Source organism: Eumetopias jubatus, unplaced genomic scaffold, assembly GCF_037043125.1.
Source record: "Eumetopias jubatus isolate StellerSeaLion01/CBP00866 unplaced genomic scaffold, mEumJub1_p1.0 scaffold_16, whole genome shotgun sequence".
NCBI lineage: Eukaryota > Metazoa > Chordata > Mammalia > Carnivora > Otariidae > Eumetopias > Eumetopias jubatus.
Window position 1 is genome coordinate 17,928,634 of NW_028274822.1, and position 27,302 is coordinate 17,955,935.

The window sequence follows — 27,302 nt, forward strand, 5'->3', positions numbered from 1 at the left end:
TTCTCTCTTGTTTTAACAGATGGGAGAAATAAGCTTCCAAAACGTTAAGTAACCTACCCAAGTTATAAATTCGTGAATAGTAGCGCTGGGATTTGAATCCAGGCCCATATTCTTTCAGATAAACCGTGCTGCTTCTCAGCTCAAGCAGGAGCTGGGTAAGAATATTTTCTGAAGATCATGTGACCAGAAAAGTCCTTGAATGCTAAGTCCTTGATGAATCAAGAAGAAATCTGACGCATCCTTTGCCTACTTGCTCTAACATCTGGTCACGTTGACTTTGGACGCCATGATGATGAGCTCCTGGGTTAATGAGGAAGTACCATCCTATAGCGGGGGTGGCTTTGTTAGCAGCTGCATGCTCACCGTGCCTCACGTGCTGAGGGAGATGATCATGTGTTGTCCCCCAGGCGTGGCCAAGTGTGTGTCCTCTTCAGTTTCACAGCTTGCAGCAACTGAGACGCTACCATTCCCAACCAATAGGGCAACTGTATTGGTGACATTTTTCCCACCACCACACCTGGTCATTTATTCCATATTCCCAAAGCAGGCCTGATTGACCCAGGTCAGTCCTGGTTTTCTCTGGTTGTGGGCCTTTGATATTGACCACATATTGCTGCCATCTCTAACTATTATCTTTTGTTTTAGTCCAGGGGTCAATAGAATTTTTCTGCAAAGAGCCAGATAGTAAATATTTTAGACTCTGAGGCCATATGGTGTCCATCATAACCATTCAGCTCTGCTCTGATGTAAAAGCAGCCTAGATAGTACATAAAGGAATGAACAAGGATGGGTTCTAATAAAACTTGATTTACGAAAACAGGTGGTCAACTGAGCCTGGCCTGGAGGCTGTCATTTGCCAACTCCCGTGTGGACTATAAGCCCCCTGAGGACAGAGGCAGAAGTGCCTCCTCTGGGATAGACCCTTGCCAGGTGCTGGGGTGATAGTGATGAACAAGAAAGATCAGGGCTCACCTTCGATGCCTTCAGTACCTTACCACAGGCTGGTTTAATTTTGCATATGTAGTAAAATCTTAGGCACTAAGTTTTGGATGGCCTTGAATAGTGAGACTCCTAAAGAATCTTCAATGTGTACAACTTCTTATCATTGCTGTCAAGGTTTCTTCCTTCATCCACTGACTACTTGAAGTCTTTTACTGTGTGGTAGGTAGGAACTGTGGGGAGATGGCAAAGATATCTTTGAGCATGCTCTATTGAAAGTTCATTTGTTTTTTCTCCAGATCTTTGTGTGGCAAGTAGACAGTAGGCACTGAGTATTCACAGATGGGACTCTGTTCTTGTACAGCTCGGGGTCTAGTGGGAGAGGCAGATGACAGATAAGTAAAAGTGAAAATACATTTAAAAATTGTGGTAAGTACCAGGAAGAAAAGAGAGGTAAGTGTTGGGGAGGTTAGTGGCAGCAGGAAGAAGAGGGCAGATACCTGTTCAACACCATCCGTGGAAGTGGATATTGAAGTTGAGATCTAAAGAATGAGAAATAGTAGCCATGCAGAGAACTGGGAGAGGAGCATTTCAGGCTGTAGGAAGAGCATGTCCAAAGGGCCTGAGGCAGGAAAGGCTTCACTGGCTTTAGTGGAAAGCAAGGCCATGGGGCTGAGGATTAGTGAGCAAGAAGGAAGTAGTAGAAGTGTGCAGAACTCTCAGACTTGGGGGAAAGTGTGCATTTAGTTTAGAGTGGGAGGCCACAGTCTGCTTGGACTGCCATAGCAAAATACCACAGGCTGGGTGGCTTTAACCACAGACATTTATTTTCTCACATTTCCAAAAGCCGGAGGTCCAAGATTGAGGTGCCATCCGGGTTGGTTTCTGGTGAGGCCTCTCTTCTTGGCTTGTAGATGGCCGCCATCTTGGTGTGGCCTTTCCTCTGTGCACGCATGGAAAGAGAGCTCTCTGATGTTTCTTTCTCGTCTTATAAGGACACCAGACCTGTCAGAATAGGGTCCCGCCCTTACAAAATTACTTAGCCTTAATGACCTCCTGAAAGGCCCTATCTCCACACACAGTCACACTGGGGGTTGGGGCTTCAACCTGTGATTTTTTTTTTTTTTTTTTTAAGGTGGCACCACTCTGTCCAGAACACCTAGGAAGGGTCTAAGCGAGAGAGTGGCATGACGCTGGGGGCCGTGTGGAAGCTGATCGCGGGAAGTCCAGTTAATGTCCACCTGTAGCATTGCTGGAGAGACATGATGGTGGTCTGAAGTAGGGTAGCGGCCACAGGGTGGGAGACGAGGGGATGGATTGGAGGTGTGTGTTTCAGCAGGAATGATCGGCCTTGCTGTGTCTCGTGGCTCTCATGGCCGGTTTACTCACCTGTACCCCTAAATACCCTGGGTGTCTCCAGGGGGTCTGTTTCCGGTGCCTGGTGTGGTCTGCACTGAGCAGGTGCTTAGTGAAGGTGGAGGAAGCGCACACATGGCCGCAACGTGCTACAGGGGTGGTGAGAGACAGGACAACGCTTCCAAATCCATAGTCCACATAGTGCTTGCCTCACAGGTGTCATGGTTTCGACCCAGAAAGCTGCTTATGTCACTCGGGCCTTCAAAGAAAGGGTTTCTTCCTAATTTTTCTTTGGTAGTGCTAAGATGATGAACTAAATGATTCCCATATGCCTGCATTACACACACACACACACACACACACTCTCTCTCTCTCTCTCTCTCTCTCTCTCTCTGCAGAAAACTTCCGCTCAGCTCAGAGCTCCGCTTTCCAAGCGGCCCACACAGTCTGGCCCAGGGTGGATGTTCCTGTGCTGAGCTGGCTGGTTATGCAATGCCTTGCTTACTCTGGATCACATCCTCATGGTTGCCAAAGCCATTCCTCTCAGTCTGCTCCTCCCTCGGCCTCGAAGGACTGGATCCATTCTTAATGTGGGAAATGAGCATGGAGACACTTGGCAATAATCATGATGAGGAAATGATCTCTTACTGATCACTTAATGCTCCTGACGTGGACACCCAAAAATGGTTAAAGTGGCTCATTTTATGTTATGTACTGTAATGAAAAAATCTTTCTATGTGGTGCTTTCGGACTTGTTAATGTTGTATATGTCCCTATGACAGAGAGATTTAGGTCCTAACTCCTGCCACTTAGCAGCTGAGCCTCAGTGCCCTTATCTGTAAGATGAGAGAATATTATCTATCTCACAGGGTGGTCCTGCTTGACACATTGCAGGTGCTCAGTAAATGGTAACCACTTTCATTACTTTTGTTCTGAAAGATTGCTGGTGCAAGTTTTGCCTTTAAGGGTTTGGGAATTTTAAAGAGAGTGCATTAAATTTAAATATCAGCTAAAGCATGGGTGGCAGTATATTACAAAACCACAAATAACGCCTATGAAACATATATAAAACCCGAAGAAATAGTTATTTACTAGCCCACAGAAAATTGGGAAAGCAGGAAAATGTTCTCTGCAATTAAAAGGTTTTAAAACAGGGGCGCCTGGGTGGCTCAGTCGTTAAGCGCCTGCCTTAAGCGCCTGCCTTCGGCTCAGGTCATGATCCCAGGGTCCTGGGATCGAGCCCCCGCATTGGGCTCCCTGCTCCGCGGGAAGCCTGCTTCTCCCTCCCCCACTCCCCCTGCTTGTGTTCCCTCTCTCACTGTGTGTCTCTCTGTCAAATAAATAAATAAATAAATCTTTAAAAAAAAAAGGTTTTAAAATGGAATATGCATATGCTTAAGTGTAGTCATATACTAGTCTAGTATTTTACCTCCTGGTGAGGGGCAGGTACATTTTAGAAGAGATTTCAGGAGATGGAAAAGCCTAAAAGGGATAAATCCCCACACCGTTCCATTTGTTATTATAAATAACATTTTTCTTAATTACAGGGAAATCGTCAGTAACAATGACTTCACATTTGCATACTTACTGCTCTGTAAGGACTGTACTGAGTATTTACTGGAGGCTAAATACTGAATCGAGCACTCTGCATGCATCATTTCACTTAAATGATGCATGGCAATTGTTTACATTTTGGAAAATGAATAAATGACTGAATAATGGGGACTATTTTGTACATATGGACTGTTAACCCACCTTTTAACTCAACATGTTTGGACTTTTGCAATGTCATTAAAAACTCTTCTGATTGGCGCGCCTCAGTGGCGCAGTTGGTTAAGCTGGTTTCCGCTCAGGTCATGATCTCAGGGTTGTGTGATTGAGCCCTCTGTTCGCTTCTGCCATCAGCGCAGAGTATGCTTGAGATACTCTTTCCCTCTCCCTCTGCCCCTCCTGCTCGCATGCAATCTCTCTCTCTAATAAATAAATATTTTAAAAAAGTCTTCTGATCATGTTCTAAATTGTGCACTCTCCCATATTAGGAGGATATCACAATTTATCTACACAGTTACCAGTCATTGGATACCCAGGTTGCTTCTGGGATTTACTGTTTTAAATGATGCTGGAAAAACCCTCCTATAAATATTTACACATTTCCTACATGTTCCGCTATGGCTATACAAACTTAGATGTCTAAGATGCTAGGTTTGATGCAAAGCATGCAATCAGCCAAGTGGTTCTACTCAAGGCAACTAAGACTTGACTAAAACATATAAGAAACTGTAACATAAAAGTAGAAGATAGAAGGTCTCTCCTAGGAAAGCAATTGTTTTTGCTGCAATTTTTTTTTAAAGTAAGCTAGACACCCAACCTTGAACTCATGACCCCGAGATCAAGAGTTGCATGCTCTACTGATTCAACCAGCCAGATGCCCCTTTGCTGGAAAATTACTGTGCAAGTTATTCAAGGAGTTTTGGTTTTCTTCTTTAGAGTAGGAATGACAATAAAACCTTCAACAGGGTGGTGTGGGAAATTTCGAGGAGCCAATGCCTCTAAAGCATTTTGTGCAGGGCCTGGGGTGCAGTTACCACTAAGTAAATTTGAGCTGCTATTATTAATTTTTTTTAAAGATTTTATTTATTTATTCATGAGAGACAGAGAGGCAGAGGGAGAAGCAGGCTCCCAAGGAGCAGGGAGCCCGATGCAGGACCCAATCCCAGGAGTCTGGGATCATGACCTGAGCGGAAGGCAGACACTTAACCATCTGAGCCACCCAGGTGCCCTTGAGCTGCTATTATTAACAATGTCAAGTACAGGGCAGTGTGATGTTTTTGTAAATAATGCCAGGCTGTATGTCTGTCTTCATGCAACCCGTGGCCTTTGTGTAAATATTTTCCTACTGTAACTGAGGTTGTGCTCGTCCCTTCTGCAGTCACTTTAAACAGGGGTGTGCACACAAACCCAAAGTCGACAGACAGGGTGTGGGTGGGGGTAGTTGGGAAGGGAGGTGAGGGAGTGCTCCCAGGAAGTTCTTAGTAAAGTGTGAGGGCCTAAGCTTGTATTTAAAATGTATCACAGAGTAAAGTCTCAGAATATCAGCCTTAGCAGAAACCGGGTATCCTACAGCAGGGTTTCCCAAATGTTGCCAGCAACCCGCAGTGAGAGATGCAATTGCATTAAGATCCACAGTGCAAACAAATGTGTCTATGTGTTGGTTTTGTCAAGGGGTTTCAGCAAACAGTACTAAGTCTTGCGACACATGCTGTACTCTGATATTTTGTCAGCTGTTTCATTTTATTGTAAGGTTGGTTATGGATTCACTTTATTTTGCTGGGTAGAGACCCCCAGTTTGAAATACTACCTTAAAGTTTGTGTGTGCTCTAAGAAAAAGAGTTTGCAGCTACATTTTTGCTGTTGTTAATTCTCACCAAAACATTTAATCACTAATGAATGGTTTTCTTTTTTTTTTTTTAAGATTATTTATTTATTTATTTGACAGAGAGAGAGAGAGAGAGACAGGAGAGAGGGAACACAAACAGGGGGAGTGGGAGAGGAAGAAGCAGGCTTCCCGCTGAGCAGAGAGCCTGATGCGGGGCTCGATCCCAGGACTCTGGGATCATGACCTGAGCCGAAGGCAGACACTTAACGACTGAGCCACCCAGGCGCCCCTGAATGGTTTTGTTCTTAGTTGCACGATAATTTGAACTTGTGGGTCGCTCTTCAGACATCCTTGTTTGTGAGTGAGATAGTGTTCTGTTAAAAGGGCACCGTAACAGGATGAAGGCAGAATTCAGCCAAACACTGGGCACAGATCATAAGTCACGCTGGTTTTTCTTTCTTCTAAACCAGGTGGTTCCAGTTTGCCAGTAGCATGAATTCAGAAAGAGACTCAGAAACGACCTTTGAGGAGGATTCCCAGCCTAATGACGAAGTGGTTCCCTACAGTGATGATGAAACGGAAGATGAGCTTGACGACCAGGGGCCTGCGGTCGAACCAGAACAGAACCGGGTCAACAGAGAAGCTGAGGAAACCCGGGAGACCCTCCGAAAAGGTAACCTCCCTGGGACTGGACCTGTCCGTGTCAGCCCCCGCGGGGCAGCGGCGACAGGTGCAAAGGCCGGCCGGCCTGTGGTAGGTGGTCCAGGGGGTGTCTCCCCTCTCTGAGGATACAGCCGGGAGAACAGTCGCTGGGCTCGGACAAGGACACGGCGTCCTCGGCATGCAGGGCTCCTCGACCTACCTGACCAGGTCTGCCTGGGATATGGCAAGCGTTGGTTTGCGTTGACTTTTAGAAAGGAGTTGCATATGGAAGAATTCGCTTGTTCCTGCACCCAGGAAGCTTGGCGCTACCATACCTTTTGCTCAGTCATTTGTGACCGTGAGATGGTGCGGGCTCTGTTGGCTGTCAGGGGCCTGTCATACATGCAGCAAATAGCAGAATCCGGGCAGCCCCGAGGCTCTCTGACCAGGGGCCAGGGCCGGACAGTAACTTAGGCTCTGTGTGCGGCGCGCTCTCTGTCACACCTACTCAACTCTCCCGGGAGTTCTTAAAAATAGCCCTAGACAGTCCGTCACTTAGCCCGACAGTGTAGCTTACTTTTATGATGAGGCTTTTTCCCCTGCAGCTTTTCTATTTCATTTTCCGCTGCTTCTCCCACCCTGGTAAGCGAATGTGATCTTTTCCTGTAGCCAGTCCTTTCCTCCTTGGGCCCCAGATTTGCTCCAGATTTCAGATGGAAAATATTTCTTTCATGGTTCCTCGAATTCCAGCTAAATAGCTTCTGTTTCTCATTTACAGAAGTTTCCGCTAAGTTAAGGTTTCTGACTCTGGGCATGTTGTCTCCACAGCCTCAGAATAACCTCTGATTCTATCTGGCTTCCCCAAAGTCTCCATCACTAACCCATCTGTCCTCCAAGTCCCCCCCCCCGCCCCGAAGCCCGCTTCCCTTGTGTCGCTCCCAGCTCCCCTCATCTTTCCTGCTGGGTTCTGCTCCCTGGTCCATGTGGGGTTTTCAAACTTTTCACCTGTAGGAAGAGCAACAGGGCATGAAATGCCTGCTCTGGCCAGAGGCCGCCTTTCTCCCCGCCGCCATGTGGGGAGGTTCTCCATGGGAGAGAGCACGTGTCCAAATGGGCCTCCACCCACAACGGGCTCCGAAACCCGGCAGGCCACGGACCCATTATAGACTGTTTGCCGTCCTTGGTTTTCCATAGCAAACATTTAGAATGGTCAGAACTTACTGTGGATTTCTGGCTGCAATTCCAAGCTGTTGAGAGTTAAGCTTAAGTGCTTTCTGCCTTGAAGCAGAAGGTACTAAAATCATGTAAACTTGGGCTAAATAAAAATGGAAACACTGCTAATCTAGACGGGAATGTGGCCTCTGTCATAACAGGTCCAGGCTGGACGGTGTTCGAAGGGGGATCAAGCCAAAGTAGCCTGACGAGTTAGCAAAGGAGTTCTAGCTGACTGCCCCAGTCCTGAATACCACGTTTCTTCCTCATTCCTTCCCCCACTGAACCTCTCCGTTTCCTAGCACAGTCTCCGATTTGCTATCATATGTGGCTATCTGATGAGTTGGCAGAGAACTGGCTCAGTGAGGTTCAGGGTGAACTTTGCTGTTGGTGCTTGGTGCCACGCTATCAGATGTGTGATCCAGGACGCAACAAAGGACCGGGGTTGGGTGCATGCAGAAATGTCAGGGAAGCGCGTGGTGGGTGGAAACTCTCACCTCTGTTTTTTTTCCAACTCCGCCTTCATGTCCTGGTGCTCAGGGCCATTTCCTGATCATTCCGTTTGCAGGTCATCTTCCTTATAGATTTCTACTGTTGGAATACAGGCCTCAGGGGAGTGCAGACTTGATCTTGGCTCTTCATAGTCTTTTCCAATGGTGGCTTATATTTTTAGGGGAACCTGGTGGTTCGTTCGTTCGTTCTTTCTTTCTTTCTTTCTTTTTAAAGATTCTTTATTTATTTGAGAGCGAGAGCATGAGGAGGGAGAGGGATAGAGGCAGAGGGAGAAGGAGAAGCAGACTCCCCACTGAGCAGGGAGCCTGACACGGGGCTCGATCCCAGGACCCTGGGATCATGACCTGAGCCGACGGCAGACGCTGAACCGACTGAGCCACCCAGACACCACCACCCCACCTTTTTTTTCCTTCAAGATTTTATTTTTAAGTAATCTCTACACCTACACCCAGTGTGAGGCTCAAACACACAACCCCAAGATCAAGAGTCGCATGCTCTACCAACTGAGCCAGACAGGTGCCCCTGGTGGTTCTCATGTCTTAAAATTCCTGTCAAATGACCTTGCTTGTGACTTTTAGAAATACCCTTATCCTAACACCTCTATCTGCCCTTCCAAACACACAGAGGACGTTCAGTAAGTGCTAGAACCTCTCTCCCTACATTCGCATTTCTGCCCTGCACGCCCCACAACAGATTGGCTTCCTCTCCTCCCCCGTCCCCCCCTTTTTCCTCCTCTCCCCTCCTCCTCCCTTCTTAATTTTTTTTTTCATATTCTCACTTGGTCATTTTCCCAATTAAGGTCGTGTCATTCTGACTTTTTTCAATTTAACCATTCCTCTGTCATGACATTTTATATGAAGGACCGTTTTCTTCAAAGAGATCAGTTCTGGGGCGCCTGGGTGGCTCAGTCGGTTAAGCGTCTGCCTTCGGCTCAGGTCGTGATCCCGGGGTCCTGGGATCGAGCCCCGCATCGGGCTCCCTGCTCAGCAGAGAGCCTGCTTCTCCCTCTCCCTCTGCCTGCTCCCCTGCTTGTGCTCTCTCTGTGTCTGTCTCTGTCAAATAAATAAAAAATAAGATCTTAAAAAAAAAAAAGAAATCAGTTCTTTAGAGACCAGAGCACGAGTCACTCTGTGAAGTCCTGTGGGGCTGAGGAACGCCAGAGGCCAGTGCCCATCCCAGCAGAGCAGTGCCTAAAAGTGCATGAACCACATTCAGTCCTTTAACAGTATCGTCTGAGTGCAGAAAGTTGTTTTTTTCATTTATTTTTTTAAAAAAAGATTTTTACTCATTTATTTGAGCGAGAGCATGAGTGGGGTGAGGGGCAGAGGGAGAAGCAGCTTCCCTCTGAGCTGGGAGCCTGATGCAGGGCTCGATCCCGGGACCCTGGGACCATGACCTGAGCTGAAGGCAGACGCTTAACTGACTGAGCCAGCCAGGCGCCCCAGAAAGTTGGTTTCTTAAAGATGCCCTAGCCCGACTGAGTTCAGCAAGTGTTTTGAGAGACCCATTCTGAGTGCATTTCCGTTGAAGGACCTTGGTTATGTGCTGTGAGCCTCCAGAACAAGGGTAAATATGCTGTTAGAATGTGCCACAGAGGAGGGGGAAACCCACAGGTTTTACTGGAGTAATTTTACCCTCAGTTGACTTTGAGCAAGGACGGGCAGAAACAAATGGGAATGTCTCCCACGCTACGGGATGGACCCTCGTTCCCTGAGACACGGAACAGCATTTCCCAGGGTGCGATCTGGGAAACATGACATTTGCCAGATGCTCTAGGACACAAAGAGATTCGTGGCTCCCGAGACCAGAAACTCAGAATTCTTGAACCTCTTCTTGGAGTTTAAGTTTGTCCATTAGCTTAAAAGGATCCAAGAAGTTGAGGCACTAAAGAAGCCAGTTTAATTTTATTCAGCCACAGGTTCCTAAAATTCCTTGACTCTAGAATGCTGTGGGGTTTTTAAATTTTTTTTTTCCCATCCCACCATCTTGGTGACCCCTAGGTCAACTCCTTGGGTAATTCTGGGCCAGTCGGGAACCAGCTTCCAGATGAAGTCCTTGGGAATGCATAAGGGCTCGGGAGGGGCTCCTGGATTAATGCACATTGGCTCTTCCTTCCAAGCGTGGGGGTGAAGGTGAAAGCTGTCTCGGACTGTCTCCTGCCTCCTTGGCCGCACTGCCTCATTGATCACCTCTCCCATCTGCCCGCTCTGCTGGCTTACGCGTGTACTCGCAGCTTCCCTGTCCTGCGGCACATTCTTGCCGGAATCCTGCCTTCTGCCTTGGGCTGGTGGCCTGTCTCCTGTTCTCATGGCCAAGCTTCTGGAAACCCTTTTCTCTAGCACCACATCCTCCCATTCCCCTGGATTCTTTCCCTCCACGGGCTACCCCACCAAGAACCCCAGTGCCAAGGCCAGCGAGCTTTTTTGTCAGCCATCATATTCCAACCTTTGTGATATCCAACCTTTTTCACCTTTGTGACAGCCTCTCCTTTGGGAGTGCTGAGCTCCTTGGAAGGTGGTAACATCCTCTTCCCGTTTCTCCTTCCTTCGGAAGAATGTTCACATCCCCCTTCGTAGTCCATTCTCTCTCTACAGGCCTTCCTTTGGCAAGCTGACTCCCTTTAACCTGCTCACCTGCCGTACCTCTGCATCACTCTGAGAGGCAAGGTGCGTGGTGGGGAAGAGGGAGGACGCTGGGTGCAGACTGTGGGCTTAAGCCCTGGCTTCACCACTTTCCAGCTGTGTGACCTTGAGGAAAGGACTGCCCCTCTCTGTGCCTCAGTGTGCCCATCTGTGAAATGGGCACAATATCAGTACGTACTTCATTGGGTAGTTGTACAGATTAAATCAGAAAATCAATGTAGGGGTGCCTCAGTGGCTTAGTCGTTAAGCGTCTGCCTTCAGCTCAGGTCATGATCCCAGGGTCCCGGGATCGAGCCCCGCGTCGGGCTCCCTGATCGGCGGGAAGCCTGCTTCTCCCTCTCCCACTCCCGCTGCTTGTGTTCCCTCTCTCGCTGTGTCTCTCTCTGTCAAATAAATAAGTAAAATCTTAAAAAAAAAAAAAAAGAATCAATGTAAAGGATTTAGGATGGTTTCAGGCACACAGTAAATGCTCAGTAAATGGCAGCTGTTATCCCCACCCCCCCCTCTGGCCAGTTCCTCCCTTAATGTCTTTCATATCAAACTGAAAGTGTCTACCCTTCCCCATCATCTCCTCTCTTCTTTCCATCATCAGACCTTCTTCTTGACCCCTCTACTTCCTTTTGGGGTACTCAAATTCTCCCAGACCCCCTCCCCCAGGCTGCAGCTGTGCACTCATTCTTTTAAATAGTTCCTTCTGTCCCCAAATCCAAGTATGGTGAATGGTTGCAGAGGTGGATGGGATAAAGGCCAGTTCGTTTTCCCGGCAATGAGTTTGCCCACATATTGAGGAAAGTTGGGGTGATTTAGGGTCACCCCCGCCTCTGCCATCCTATAAGCCTTTCCCATGAACACAGCCTTCCCCAGCCTTTTTGTTTGCAGACTTGTGGTCACTCATGCCACTCCCATCCTCCTGCTTTCCTAGGCCCCAGTGGTTTCTCAGGTGAAGCCTTCCACCTGGTGTCAGGTAGTTCAGCATACCCCCAGGAGGTCAAGGCATAAGTCTCTCCAAAGAGAGAGCAGATTTGTGGAAAAGTTCACCCATGCCCACGTGAAACCGCAGGGACAAAGCGAAAGCTTGCAGAAAGAGCCCCACTTATGCAGTGACTTGGTCTTGTAATGAGTTGACCTGTGTTTCCACTCCGAGGGCTGGGACAGAGGAGCCTGGCCTGCTTCCTTGTGTAAAAGGCATGCTTGAGCTGCCAAGTGAGAGATGGGGAGCAGCTCACTAGGAGAGGGGAATGGGAGGCAGGAGGGTCCTCTCGGGGCACCAGGCTCTGTGCCTGGTGGGGGGGGGGTTGTAGAGGCTCAGTGGGCATCTGTGGTTGAATGCATCAGAGAGCTTCAACACAGGTGTGAATAGGGAATCAGGTGTGCTCCTCAGTGGCCTTCCCTGGTCAAGGAAGGCTTCCTGGAGGCGAGGACACCTGAGCTGAGTCCTCGGTACGTGTGAGAGGGAAGTCAACCCCAGTGGTGTCAGGAGCAGGGTGTTCTAAGCGGAGGCAGCAGGAAGGGAGGCTCCGAGGAGCTGAGCATTCAGGGAACCCGGACCGGAGTCATTTTTGGAGCCTAGATGATGAGCTGGGTCAACAGCCATGCCCAAGTTTGGACCTTCTCCTGAAGGCCCCAGGGAGCCATGACAGCGTTTTAGGATGAAAATAACATGGCTAGATGTGCAGTGGCCTCCTCCCAGCATGGCTGCTCCTGTAGCCATGCTTGCTCCTCCCAATCCAATCGTCATTGGGGTGGGGGTGGGGGAATGATTTCACCGCGCTTGGGATCGGACTCCAGCTCCTTCCCTTGGCTGCTCGGGCCCATGTGATCTGGCCCTGTTGCCCTCTCCCAGCTGCCTGCCTTACTCACTCACCCCGTCCTACCCTCAGTTCCTGATTCATGCATACCTCCCCAGCCAGAGACTTTCCATCCACTCTTCCCAAAGCAGCCCCTTCCCTGTGCCTGGCTCCTTCTCACCCTTCAACTCTCATTGGAATTGTCACTTCCATAGAGAAGTCTTCTGTGAGCCCCAGCCCTAGCCTGGAGCAGACCCGCAGGTGTAGGAGCCCCTTGCACTTTCCTTCATACCCCCGAGGGCACTTCAGATTATGTCCTTGAATGACTGTGTGACTCTATCCCACTAGACTGTTGTCTTCATGAGAATTTGGGGCCATGTTTATCCCATGCAAAGCCCAGAAAAGGCACTCAATGAATATGTCGGGGACATGGATTTATTTAGAAATCCCATGTTGGCCACAGCAGGGAGAGGAAAGTAGACAATAATCCAAGTAAAAACTGGTAAGGACCTAAACCAAGATGGCCGGGATGGAGAAAAGCGTGACAGATCATGATCAGTGTTAGGGATTTGACATTCACAAATCCCATTAGATCCGAGGGTCAAGAGAAAAGGAGGCCTGAGGAATACCTGCTGGCTTAGGCGCCCCAGTGGCTAGTCTAGTTGTCTGTTGCTCTATGAAAAACCACTCCAAACCTATTGGCACAAAGTCATCATCACGGTGCTCACAGATTCTGTGAGTCTGGCGTTCAGACAGGGCGTGGCGGGAGTGATTTGCTTCTGCTCTAGGAGGTCTGGGCCCTCAGCTATGTGAAGACCTGAACAACCGAGGTGATTTGAATGACTGGGGCCTGGAATCATCTGGAAGCTTCTTCTCTCATGTCTGGCACCTGATCTGGGTAATGCAAAGGCTCAACTGGGTCTGTAGATGGAAGCATCTCTGCTTAGTTTGGGCTTCTGCCAGCATGGCACTGGGCTGCAATGGGAGTCCTATGAGGGGGGGCCACATCTGAAGAACTAGCATCCCAAAAGATCAAGATCAAAGCAGAAGCTGGTTGCAGAATTCAGACAGCATCACTGGTGCTGAGCATCTCTTGGTTACGAGAGAGTCACTGAGCCTAGGTCTGATTCAGGGGAAGGGAAATTAGATGCCCTTTGGTGAGGAGGAGTAAGAAGGTCACATTGCAGGTTGGGAGATACTCTTGCAGCCACCTTTGGAGAGTGCTTTCTGCCTCCGTGGATAACGGAGCCGTTTGTAGGGATGAGTAATGCAGGGGCAAGGAGAGAGGGTTGACCTTTTGTAGGTCGAGGAGAGAGGGTTGTTGTTTTGATCCTCACTAGTCGGGGACATCGGTGGGACTTCCACTTGTGTTGCTGGCCACCTGGCAGTTAAAAAGATATAACGAAGTGGTCAGAAATGATGTAGAAAGAAGCAGCCTTGTTACTAGGAAATGATAGCATTTCACATTCTTAACCACGAGGTGATGGACAGCACTGAGCTTCAGCTCCCAGACGCCCATCCCAGGGAGGGCAGGACTTCTGGGTTTTGCTGCGTCGCACGTAAGTGGCAGGTTCTTAGGGAGAGGGTGACTGCAAGTGGTGGCTTTAGGGAAGGAGTCTCTCCGGTGAGTCCTCGGCCCTCATCCCTTCCACAAGCACACACGCCCCCTCCCACACAGCACAGCCATCCGCCAGCACCTGGGCTCTGGGCCGCACCCCTGCCCGGCTTGCATACCTGCTTGTGCTTGAGGTTAGCCAAGACACATGACGACTGCCTCTCAGAACTCATTCTGCTCCTACAGCTTTGAAATTGGAGCCGATTCACACAGAGGCTCCAACATCATTTATCTTTGTTTTGTTTTTTGTTTTTTGTTTAAAACCAAATAATATAGTGAACAACATCATGTGGGGAAGCTAAGCCACTCACAGAACAGCTTCTAGGCGCCTCTGAAGCGTGTGCCCATGAGCTGCTGGTTCTTTCACATCCAGACCTTTCTTCTTGCCCGGGGTGGAAGGCTCTCTGTACTTGAAAATATAAAACTGCATTTCTTTCTTTCTTTTCTAAAGGTGAGCTCTAGGCCCAACGTGGGACTTGAACTCATGACCCTGAGATCCAGTAGTCACATGCTCTACCGACCGAGCCAGCCAGGTGCCCCCAAATTGTATTTCTTTAAAACTCTCCTCCAGGGGCGCCTGGGTGGCTTAGTTGTTGGGCATCTGCCTTCAGCTCAGGTCATGCTCCCAGGGTCCTGGGATTGAGCCCCGCGTCGGGCTCCTTGCTCCTCGGAGAGCTTGTTTCTCCCGCCCCCACTCCCCCTGCTGTGTTCCCTCTCTTGCTGTGTCTCTCTCTGTCAAATAAATAAAAAAAAACCTTTAAAAAAAAGAAAAATAAAACTCTCCTCCAACTCAGAATTTGATGGTTCAAAATTCTGTTCAGGGGTGAAATGATCAGTGGTTGGCATTATTTAAGGTGGAATGTTCAGTCGAGGAAGTTGCTCCCGCTCAGCACGATTTCAGATTGGGTGTGGTGTCAACGAAACAAGGTCAGGTGTATACCTGTTGAAAGTGGTACCCTCCCAGAAGAATCTGGAGATAAGGATGTGGACCTCTAGAGCATCTTTGAATTCATTCTTATCTGGGATCAAAACACAGATTGGCTCATTGAGATACGTAAATCATAGGAAATCCATGAAACATGCCGAAGAGCTATATTTTCCACTCAAGTGGATGCATTTTGACTTTTCAACGCATACCCCATGTGGAAATTCCGCTCTGGCTACTCATTTTTTGTCTTGAAGAAGCTGTAGGCTGCCTTCTACCACTTTAGCTTTATGAATACCACAGTAACTGTCGGCTTATAAAATGAAGGGTGTGTGGGGTGTTCTTGGCTGAGTAATTTGTAATGGGGGAGGGGATGATGAGACTGTTCTATCTTGTTTTGTAGAACTTGCTTTTGAGTAATGTCATTTATGACCGAACCTCGAGCAAGAAGCTCTTGCTCATGGAGACCTATGCAGTGGTTGTTTTTCTGAGGGCCAGTCTGAAACCTGCGTCTCTTAAGTAGGTTTTTGATGATAGAAGTCACCTTAGGAAGACACTTGGCACTAACCGGGGGTTCTCAGTCCTGCCGGCACAACAGAATCTTGCGTGGGGATTTTAAACTCCCTAGATGCCTGGGCTCAGTCCCTGGCGATGCTGAGAGGGTAGGTCTAGAGTGAGGCAAGGGGAGGATCCATATTTTAAAGATTTTTTGTTTATTTATTTGACAGAGAAACACAGCGAGAGAGGGAACACAAACAGGGGGAGTGGGAGAGGGAGAAGCAGACTCCCCATTGAGGAGGAAGCCCGATGCGGGGCTCGATCCCAGGACCCTGGGACCATGACCTGAGCTGAAGGAAGCTGCTTAATGACTGAGCCACCCAGGCGCCCCAAGGATCCATATTTTAAAATGAATCCCAGGGCACCTGGGTGGCTCAGTTGGTGTCTTCAGTTCCCCCAATGAGACTTGCACCTCTGTGTCTTCTAGCTCATCTGTGGCACCTCTGTCTATCCAGTCACCCCAGCTGGCGTCCTGGGGTCACCTTTTTCTCATTCTGACTTCATTTTGATTTCTCATTCTTCCTTGCCCACATTCAGACCATTGTCCTACAGTTCTTGAATCTGGCTTCTCTCCATTTCCAGTCCCTTAGTTCTGGCTCAGGCTCACATCCACTCTCCCTTCAGTGACTGCAGTGGTCTCCTGCCTCTAGATTTGTTCCCTTCAAATACATCCTGCTCACTGTTGTGAGCGTGACCAGGGCAAATCACAATCTGCCCAGGCCACTGCCATCCTGAATCCCTGTGGCTTGGCTGGACATCAGAACCCGTAACCCCGTAGACGTCCATCTTTTCCTATATTGTTCACTCTTGATTTATTCCCACCCGCCATACCACTGCCTTTAGAAACATATTTTTTAAAATAGCAAATACAATGGTGTAATGACCATAAGAAAATCAAGCAACTTACATATTGGCTTTATATGTAAACCTGTAGAGGGAAGGAATTGAATTGTAAGCATATTGTTTTAAAAGGTAGTACGTGCATATAGATCTAATTATAGGAGGGAACAGTGAAGATGAAGTCTCCTAACTTGTCTCCTCTGTCCTTCAGCCGTGTGGTTTCCTTCCCCAGAAAGAAACTGATGTTGTCAGTTTCTCAAATGTCCTTCCGGAGATATATACACACTTGTACATGCAAAGAACACTTACCCGTGTCCCTGTATACCTACAGATACGTAAACACACCTGTCCCAGTACGTGTATATGCGTGCATCCCTATTGTGTATTAATTCTGTGTGTTCCATAGCTGAAAGCACAGTATGGTAGACACCCCTGCTTTTGTCTCTTAGTGTAATTTGGAGATCTTCTCTGTGAGTACATGGAAAGCTGCCTTATTCTTTTTTTTTAAGATTTTCTTTATTGAGAGAGACAGAGAGCATGAGCAGGGGAAGGGCAGAGGGAGAGGGACAAGCAGACTTCCCGCTGAGCAGGGAGCCTGATACAGGGTTCGATCCCAGGAGCCCAACTGAGATGACCTGAGCTGAAATCAGATGCTTAAATTGACAGAGCCACCCAGGCACCCCAGCTGCCTTATTCCTTTTTGCAGACTGCATAGACTTGTCATGTAGCTGTTTAACTAGCTGCGTGTGGTGGCATTTGGGTTGTTTCTGATCTTCCCGATAAACAGGGCTCCATCAAATTGCACCAAGACGTGTCATTTCTCCTGTGTATGAATATATATGTGGGGGGTAAATTCTTACACATGGGATTGCTCCATCAGCCAGTGCACATGGGTGTGTTAAAATCTGATAGATGTGGTCCAGTTGCTGTTCACAGAGACCACTTAAGGTGGCCTGACCCTCCACTTTCTTTTCAATCCAGTGTGTCATCAGATTCTTTCCTCTTTGCCAATATTTTGCCATTGTAGGCTAAAAATTGGTACCTCCCAGAAGAACTGCACTTCTTTTTTTTATGAGTTTGAGTATCTTTTCACATATTTAAGAACCATTTGAATTTCCCTTTATATGAAATGTCTATTCATGTCCTTTACCCATTTCTCTCTTCTGTGGTTTGTTGGGTTTTTCTTTTTGATGTTAAACTTTAGATCTTTTTACTCTTGCTTTGCTGTAGTTGATACCAACCCGTGTAGCTGTCTGGTTGTTGGCATGTCTATAAGCAAGAATTCAGAATCAGCAGTAAGGATGAGGGGTCTGGGGAACTTACTTTCTATATGTCAGCGGTCAAAAGTTTGGGTGACTTTGGGAGCACTCTGAACATCATGTAGCCATGTTTAGATGTACTGAATACACATTTACCAAATTTGGGGACAACTCTGAGCCATAGCTGGCTGATGTCACATGCATATCTGGACACACGCATTGATAGTTTTACAAATGTTGTTAGTTGCTGTCTTCATAGCTTTTTACCAAAGGGCCATACGTGCATTTTTTGCTGGTAAATTTATTATTTCTTCTCTTTTCTTAGTATTTTCATTCTAGAAAATGGGACAAGCTTTCTTCTTTTTCTGTAAATTAGTCTTATGGTCCAAATGTCTAGTAAAGTTATCTGTTTCCAAGTGAGCAATTAGTAAATGTTTCATCAAGAAGATAAATATTTCCAAGTGCTATTTTGCTGCCCTTCCTAAAGGCATGTGCTTTACTGCAGCATTTCTCAAACCATATTAGGAGGTGTTCTGTGATTTTTTTTTTAATTTTGTTTATTTATTTATTTTTAAAGATTTTATTTATTTATTTGACAGAGAGAGAGCACAAGTAGGCAGAACAGCAGGGAGAAGGAGAGGAAGAAGCATGCTCTCCGCTGAGCAGGGAGCCTGACGTGGGGCTCGATCCCAGGACCCTGGGTTCAAGACCTGAGCCGAAGGCAGGCGCTTAACCACCTGAGCCACCCAGGCACCCCGTGATTTTTTTTTTTAATGTGCCTGTGGTCACATTAATTTTGAAAAGACTGAATCAAATACAATTAAATAAATTTCTTCTCTGAGCCTTTAATGTACCAGTGGGTCCACTGAATGTCCAGAAGAGGGATGCAGTACGACATGCTGTCTTTTGCAAATGTATTTAAGCACAGAGCACTGTTTTTACTTTTTTTTATGATCTCCACTTGAAATATTCCTCAAGCAATTGGCACAACACTCAGAGGAGAATCAGGAGAAGACATCAGTTTATTTGCCCTCTGATTTGTCTGAATTATGCCAACAAGGAACCTTGTTGGAAATTGGGTTATTGATTATTTGCCTGCAATCAGATTTCTAAAATTAACTAGAAAATTCCTGTGGTTAAGGTCAGCATGTTGCAGATAAAGACATACTGGTTACTTTCTTCAGTCTCCCCAAGGAGTTATCGCAGCATAAAATTAAGAGACCAAGGGCATTTCTGGTAGACCCTTCACTGCCCCTGCTTGAGGTCAGACACCCTTTCTGTCAGAAGCATCCACATCAAAATGGGCTGGGGATGAGGCGTAGTATGGGACAGACAGGGACCACTGGCTGGGGGACTTAATTATGAGGGAAATTTCAAGCAAACAGAGTTGCTGGAGGGGAAGTAGGTGGGGGGGTTTGGGTAACTGGGTGATGGGCATTAAGGAGGGCACGTGATGGAATGAGCACTGGGTGTTATATACAACTGATGAATCACTAAATTCTACCCCTGAAACTAATAATACACTATATGTTAGCTAAATTGAATTTATTTATTGATTTTTAAGATTTTATTCAATTATTTGAGAGAGAGAGAGAGACAGTGTGCACGAGCAGGGGGGAGGGGCAGAGAGAGAAGCAGACTCCCTGCAGAGCAGGGAGCCCAACTGGGGGCTTGATCCCAGGATGCTGGGATCATGACCTGAGCCGAAGGCAGATGCTTAACCGACTGAGCCACCCAGGCGTCCCAACTGAATTGAATTTAACTAAAAAATTAAAACAAATGAAAAAGAGCCACAAGGGAGCCAAGGAATCTAGCTCATTAACTAACTGGGCAGCTTATTCTTTCGAGTTTTTCTGAGATTGATTTTTATCCCTTCCCCTTGGCCTTTTCTTGCTTCTTGAGGAATCCAGTCTATTTTCCTTCTCAGCCTTCCTGGGGTTTAGGACGGCAGCTCGGTGAAGTTCTGGGACACTGGTAGCCGGAGGTGTGTTGCGAGCCATCTACAAGCTAACGCAAACCATTAAAAGCACATACGTTTTCAAGTTACCATAACACAGAATGGATTCAAGATGACCCTATAAAATACCTTTTCTACCCACTTTTATTTAGATCTCCCATTTTTTTTTTTTTAAGATTTTATTTGTTTGACAGAGACACAGCGAGAGAGGGAACACAAGCAGGGGGAGTGGGAGAGGGAGAAGCAGGCTTCCCGCCGAGCAGGGAGCCCGATGTAGGACTCTATTCCAGGACCCTGGGATCATGACCTGAGCCGAAGGCAGACACTTAAAGACTGAGCCACTCAGGCGCCCCAGATTTCCTATTTGAGTGGGGAAGAAATGTTCTGATTGCGTACATTGTATTCTGATTGCGCAACAGACAGTGCACATTGTAACAGTGCTTATGAGTCCTCTTATGTTTCCATTTAGTTTTCCCATTTGATAAAATTGCACTTCCACTAGAAAGAGGCTGGGTGCAGTTCCTTTTGTAATGGCACAATCATTATGATTACCAAATGAATGGCAGCCAAAATGATGCAAGAGAAATTGTCAGTAATGGTACTGTGGTTTTTAAAAAAGTAACTAGGTTAATTATTTGCATTCTTCAGTAGTCCACACTTGTCCCTTTTGCGTTATCTCTACTTCCTATGAGGGAAAAGTCTAGAGAAATGAATCCTTTAAAAAAATGAAATGCAATATATTCAAAAGTATGTCTTTACTTTGATAATTGTATAAGACCGATAATTTTAGAATTCTTTACCTGTAAATGCTCTTTAATATATTCCCATCTCCAAAAATAGTTCAGTCCCGTTAGTTGTTAATTTCCCTCCCTTGCCAGTGTGCCAGGGAGGGAGGGGTGCATCCAAACTGGGTTGGCCCACTCATGTATGTCCTACAAAGGAAGTTCATCTGGTGTGCATGTTCAAACCCAAGTTACTGGAGGACCTGATGCCAAAGAGGTGCTTCCTCAACTTTCCTTCCTAATTGATGACATCCTTGTCTCGAGTTTTCATAGCTGTGGCATGCTTATCCCTTCCTGTTAGGAAACCAAGCATGGCCTGATACTTGACTTCCACCTTTCCTGGTGGAAATGTCAACCCTATGCTCGTAAGCAACACTCCCACCTCGGCTCTTGGGCACACTTCTCAGGGTGGTTTGGAGCACAGGTTACAAACAAAGGCCCAGTCCGTACAGTGAAGTGGACAGAGAAACCGGACTCCTTGGCATGACGCCTTATACATAGTAAGCACACTGAACAAATGTTAGCTATTGAGCTACACATCACGGGACAGAAGAAATCAGGAGCAGATGGGTAAAGCAAACCAGGTGGGTGGAAATATTTTTCCTCTGTAGATGTAGCCTGACTGCCAGGTGCATCATCTCTAAAGGTCCCTTTAGCTGAAATTTCCATTAGGTGCTGGGCTCCATCACTAGGAGATCCATTGAGTTAGAAAGGACTTGAGCCAGAGGTAAACTAGATCTCACCTTGTGAACTTTACCTTTCCTATTCAAGGTCTGCAAGCATATCCTCCACGAGTACCTTCAGCATGTCAGGGGAGGCCCCAGCCTGCCCCCAGAGAGCTGCCTACTGTGGTGATGGCAGACCTGTTGCCAAAGCAGCTGACCCTGCAGTAGCGGGGCCCTCGTTTCAGTTTTGCCGAGTGAAGGCTGTGTAAGTCGACAGCTTGGAAGCCAGGGAGTCTCCAAGCCCAGAGCTGAAGCTCGGAAGGAAAGGAGGGAGGACCAAACACCCGGTAGGAGGAATTCCTATCACCACAGGATGGCTGACAATTGCTGTAAGATAGGAGATGACAGGTCAACTCAGAAATCTGCCTCCAGGGAGTCCTTAGCCAGCTGTGGAGCCACTAGGGATGACGAAAAGAAACGAGTCTGGATCAGCCCAGGAAGCAACAGCCGCAGCCCCACCACGAAGGACCCCCGCGACATTTCGCAAATAGGGAGGAGCCCACCTCCTGCTAGTTCAGGTTCTGGAAGTAAGAGAGCCACTGGGTTGGCTCTTCACTGAGAAACTTCAAAGCCAGCCCTACCACAAAACAGTGGTCCCACCGTGAGGTAGAGAGGTGGGTGTTGTGTCTCAGGCTGTGGAGCCGGGAATGTGGAGACCACCATGGAGACGCCAGAGGATAGCCAGGGGCTGGGTTTTGGGAGCAAGGAGGCTGTAATCTTGGAGTCTCGTTAAAAAGGAGACAGAGGAGCAAGCTACTGTGGGGGCGCAGGCTCAGAGAAGACTTCCTGGAGACCGTTCCAGCCTGCCTTTCTTGTGGGTTAAATATCCAGGCCATCTCAGAGTAGAACACATCTGCTGCTGGAATCTCTATGTCCCACAGCCCGGTGGTAACCTCACAGTGGATTGATGGTGTGATGTCACTATGGTGTGACCTGAGACCCTAGTCTCGGGCCAGAGGACCACCACCTCAACTTCACACCCTTTAGAGCCAGTATGATGGCGCCGCCTTGCCGCAGGCCTTCCTGACTGGTTCCCCAATACGGTAGCTGAAGTCATACCACCCACCTCCCTCTCCTCTTCTCCCCCTCCACCCAGTGTCCCTGAATATAGACTGGACTCCTGTCCCTTCAGGAGGCAGTCAAGGGAAGGGGGAGGGGTACAGCAAGAATTGTGGGCAACCAAGACAGGAGAGTCATCACCCAGACCCTCGGCTTCTAAATAGATACCTGAAAAAAATTCTTGAGAGTTCCAGAAGACAATTTGAGAATGTTCCTAGCAAAATAATTTGTAATAGCAAGATGCTAGAAACACCCCGAATATTCACCAACAGCAGAACTGATAACCTGTGGCATACACGTGATACTATAAGCCGGTGGCAATGAAGAGCAGGTATCCACACTAATATAGATGAAACTCCTGTAGTGCTGATGGTGGAAAAGCAACTCACAGAAGAATCCAAGCAATACAGCTCAAAACCGGCCTGAACAACTTACTTGGGGGGGGGGGGGGCGGGGTGCTTACTTAATAAACCTATACAGAAAAATAAGGGGATGTAAGCACAGATGTTAGGAATGTGGTTGGTGGTTAGGTTGGGAATGAAGAAGATGTGATCTCACAGAGTTAGGAGTTGTTCTACTAAACCCGTAGGTAGCATCTTCCACTAAGCGTGGAGAAAACCATCCCCAAGGAGAATCAGGTTAGAAAGAGTTAGTACCGGGCGGTGGGCGAGGGAGGTGACTGGGGAGAAGGGTTTCATGAGATACCTGTTAGGTGAGAAATGCTCCCCCCAGCAGTAGAGATGCTGTGGATGTTCTCAAGTTCATTGGAGTCTGGATATGCCGACTAAATGGCCCTAGTCCGCTCAGTCCTGTGGGTGTGACGTGAAGCGCGTGAGATAAAGCGGAGGGCACTGATCTGTGATCAGGACCCAAGAGTGTTGAATTAGTCAGTGATGGCCTTTTTCTTTGATTTATCCATTCACTAAATATTTAATGGATGATAAACTGTACAAACCAAGCACATGAGTGTGAAAATAATAATTTGGCTTAATTTCGCTGTGACCTTCCTGGGCTCTGGGATTTTGTTTGGGTCATGTTTAACGAGGATTACTCTTTCCGAACTCCAGTGTTCTATGGACAGTCGGTTAAATTACAGCATGTCCATCAGTTTGCTAGGGCTGCCATAACAAAGTGTCACAAACTGGGTGGCTTCGACAGCAGGAACTTATAATCTCACAGATTTTGGAGCCTGCAAGTCCACGATCAAGGTATGGGCAGGGGTTGGTTCCTCCAGAGGCTGAAAGGAAAGGAAGGGTCTGTTCCAGGCCTCGCCCCTTGGCTTGTAGGTAGCCCGGTTTTCCCTGTGACTTCACCTCATCGTTCCACTGTGCTTTTCTGGGTGCAAATTTACTTTGTTTTAGAAGGCCATCAGTCCTATTGGGTTGGGGGCGACTCTAATGACCTCATTGTATGATATAAAGGTTATATTATAATATAAAGGTTATATTCCGAGGCACAGAGTGGGAGTTCGGACTTTAACATCTGAAATCAGGAAGGACACAATTCAGCCCATAACCGTATGCTAATTCTCTGCTTGATGGACTTTTTTCTCTTTCTTTTTAAAAGATTGTACGTGGCAAGTCAAAGCAAATGATCGAAGCTTCCATGAACAACCTCACTTCATGAAAACAAGGTTCTTTTGTATTAAGGAGAGCAAGTATGCGGTAAGTTGATTTTGACTTTCTAAATCCTCTTTACTAAGAGCCAGTTTTTTCCAGTAGCCATTATGCTTAGCAGCTTTGTGAGACATCTGCCTTCCAGATCATCCCTGGCTCGGGCCATTGATAATCATTGTCCGTTCTATAGAATATCATGTTTATTCATCACATTCTGTTTCATAAAGGTGAGTAGGAGTGGCTTGACACAGACCAAAACAAAATTATGTAGATTGAAATTTTCCCTATGTGTGCACAGAGCTCTCTTAATGTTTTATTTATTTATTTAATTTTTAAGATTTTATTTATTCATTTGAAAGAGAGAGCACAAGCAGGGGGAGAAGCAGGGAGAGAGGGAGAAGTAGACTCCCCGCTGAGCAGGGAGCCTGATGAGGGACTCGATCCCGGGACCCTGGGATCATGACCTGAGCTGAAGGTAGACACCTAACCATCTGAGCCACCCAGGTGCCGTCTTTTTTTTTCGTTGTTGTTATGTTAATCACCATACATTACATCATTAGTTTTTGTTGTAGTGTTCCATGATTCATTGTTTGTGTACCCAGGTGCCCTCTTAACATTTTATATAAGGATTTACAATAATGTCACAGAAGCCTTATGTTTGAAGGTAATAAGAATTTGCAAGGATCTTGATAACTTCTCTCCCCCTTCTCTGCCTGTGATAGATTTAGAGACTTTGAAGATATTTTCACCTCAAAAATCCTTATTATCTCTAAAATACGGTAACACCTGTCAAGCGTTTGCTTATGTGTCGTAATGTGTCTTTTAGTTGGCTAGGCCATCTGTAACAGGGACACAAACAGGCCAGGGGAAGACAACAGAAATTCGTTTTCTTAGAGTTAGGGAGCCAGAAGTCCAAAATCAGGGTGTCGGCAGGGTTGGTTCCTTCTGGGGGGCCTGCAGGAAGGTCTGTTCCAAGCTTCTGCCCCAGCTTCTGGAGGTGACTGACGATCCTTGGTGTTCCTTGGCTTGTAGCCACATCCCTCCAATCTCTGGCTCTGTCTTCACATGGCCTTGTCCCTGTGCATCTCCACGTCTGTGTCCAGCTGTCCTCGTCTTGTAAGGACAACCAGTCATTGGATCAGGGCTCACCTGAATCCAGTGTGATGTCGCTGTAACTTGATCCCATCTGCAAAGACCCCATTCCCAAATAAGATGGCAGTCACAGGTCCCGGGATTAGGACCTGAGCGTATCTTTTGGGGCACACAGTTCAACACACAACAGTGTCTTTTCCTTTACACGGTAGCCTTCATCCCTCAAGGAAAAGAGTGTTCCTTCTTCAGCTTTGTGGTCCACGCTGATGTCTCCCTTTGCCCCATTTTCTAAGAGGCTCTGAGGAGTCAAGGAATCTGCCAGCAACATCCACATGGTCACAGCCAGATTTGCCACGGAGATCCTTTGGGGGTAAATGTCTCCTTCTTGTTACTGTCTCTGGCCTGAGCCTCCAAGGAGTCAAGGAGGCCTGGTTAGAATTAAAGGCGTAAAGGAAATCTCAGTGTCTTTCTGGCTAATGTCCCTGTGTCACCATAGGCCATCAGGCTTTAAGGATTTCTGCAGGTGTGTCTACACTGGGATAAATGTGTGACCTTATGTAGAATGACTTTCTTTCTATTTTGTTTTTCCCCAACAGAATAATGCAATTAAAACATACAAGTATAATGCGTTGTCCTTTCTACCGATGAATTTGTTTGAGCAATTTAAGAGAGCAGCCAATTTCTATTTCCTGATCCTTCTTATCTTACAGGTAATGCCCTTTGATATCTTAAATCTGTTTTGAATTATGACGACTCAGTAACACTGAGGTTGTGGACATGTATAATCTTGAAAGTCGTTGTATTAATATCAGGGTTCTGCATGTAAGGAAATAGTGCCTCATATAGAACCAGGACGACAGTGTTCAGTGAACAGGGAAAGGAAGCAAATGGAGATATTTTAACTCTATATTTTTAAAAATTCTATTTTGTCCTGATGTGAGTGTTAAAACTGGTTTCCCTGAAGTGCATACAATTAAAACCTTCACTTTATAAAATGATTTGTACCTTAAAATTCTGTTTTTGTGTGTGCTTGCCCTTTGTTTTTCTCCAGACGCTTGATTTCCTCAAGAATATTATGTATTTGTTTTAATATTTGGGTCATGATTCTCAATAAATTATTTTTGCGAACTGGTTTTATGTGGACAAAAGGCCTATTCTCTTCCTGAGTCTTTTTCTCCACTGTGGCAAAGGATTCACTTATCTGGAGAGTGTTAATTTTACCTGTCTAGAAACTGTTGTTATAACCAAAGGAACTCTACACCCTCTAGTTGCCAGAGTATTGACCTTTAGCCCCTGATGTGCAGGCTACAAAGGACAGCATAGCCACTTGGTTTTATCAGATTCTTTGTATCCAGCACTGGATTTGGAAAACAGTCTCGTCTGCTGGGATTCACTCAGGAAGGCTTCATGAAATGGGAGCGTGTGTGTGTCCGGGTGGGGATGGAGGGTGCAGGAAGTGGTGAGGAAACATGAGAAAGAAACGGATACCCAACAGATTTAGTAGGGCATGAAATCTCCTGCCTTGCTAGTATAGAATGGTCCTGTTATCAGGAGGGAGGTTTGAAACAGACCTGTGTAGAGACAAACACCAAAATTTGAAGGTGCTGCTTATGATAAGTGAGCTATTTTCCCCTGCCTTCCTTCTAGCAAGGAAAAGGGCAGTTACACACATTGATAATAATATGGCAGGTGATCTTCCAACCAATCCCCAGTCATCTTCTCTTAAGATGGAGCAATTTAAGTTAGAATAATAGTTACAGCCTTAGCTGGCCACTTGCTTACATTGTTACGTCACTTAATTCTTGTACTCTGTGATGCAAGGGCTATCCTAACCTCCTAATTTTGCAGAGAAACTGAGGCCTGGGGAGGTATAGGAACTTGCTCAAAATCCCAAAGTCCTAAGTAAGAGAGCGGGACAGGATTTGGATCCGGGGACTTCTCTGCAAAGCCTTTCATTTTAACCACTGCATAATATGGCCTGATGATCCATGGGATGATTACAGGAGATCTTTACTAAACTTGCCTCCCAATCTTTTGTTCCAAATTGAAGCCTGTCTTAAGGGGGGCAAGGCCTCCTTCAAGGCCAGCTTCTCTCTTAGCTGGACCGGTAGTGATGACCCCCAAAGATGCCCAGTGCAATCATGAGTGTTCAGGGGCAGCCTCTACCTACAGCTGTCCTGACCTCCGTCCTGAGACCCTCAGAGACCTGCTGTATACATGTCCTCTGGGGTCTGTTCCCGGAGGCCAAAAGCCAGAGAGGGCAGCAGGAAGAAGGTTGGCTGGAGGCTTGGATGCCTTTCCTTCCCTGCAGACTCTGCAGGGTGTAGACTTGGGTGATGGTAGAGGTTGGAATTAGCAGTAACCTATAGAAGCCTTGCCTTCATGGGCACATATGTCTTCCTTGTAT

At 46.9% G+C, this 27,302-nt stretch overlaps 1 protein-coding gene across 2 annotated transcripts in view; it reads left to right on the top strand.

Moving 5' to 3' along the window:
• Positions 1-6,154: 6,154 nt before the first annotated feature.
• The window catches only part of ATP8B1 (ATPase phospholipid transporting 8B1), a 60,913-nt gene continuing 39,765 nt past the window's right edge, over positions 6,155-27,302 (top strand). The window contains exons 1-3 of one of the 2 annotated variants that reach the window (XM_028102965.2): positions 6,155-6,344; positions 23,754-23,851; positions 25,492-25,605. In XM_028102965.2, coding sequence (XP_027958766.2) covers positions 6,164-6,344; positions 23,754-23,851; positions 25,492-25,605 — 393 coding nt within the window. In that variant the 5' untranslated portion in view covers positions 6,155-6,163. The remainder of the gene's footprint in view (positions 6,345-23,753; positions 23,852-25,491; positions 25,606-27,302) is intronic. The other variant, XM_088019749.1, reaches the window with a different exon arrangement.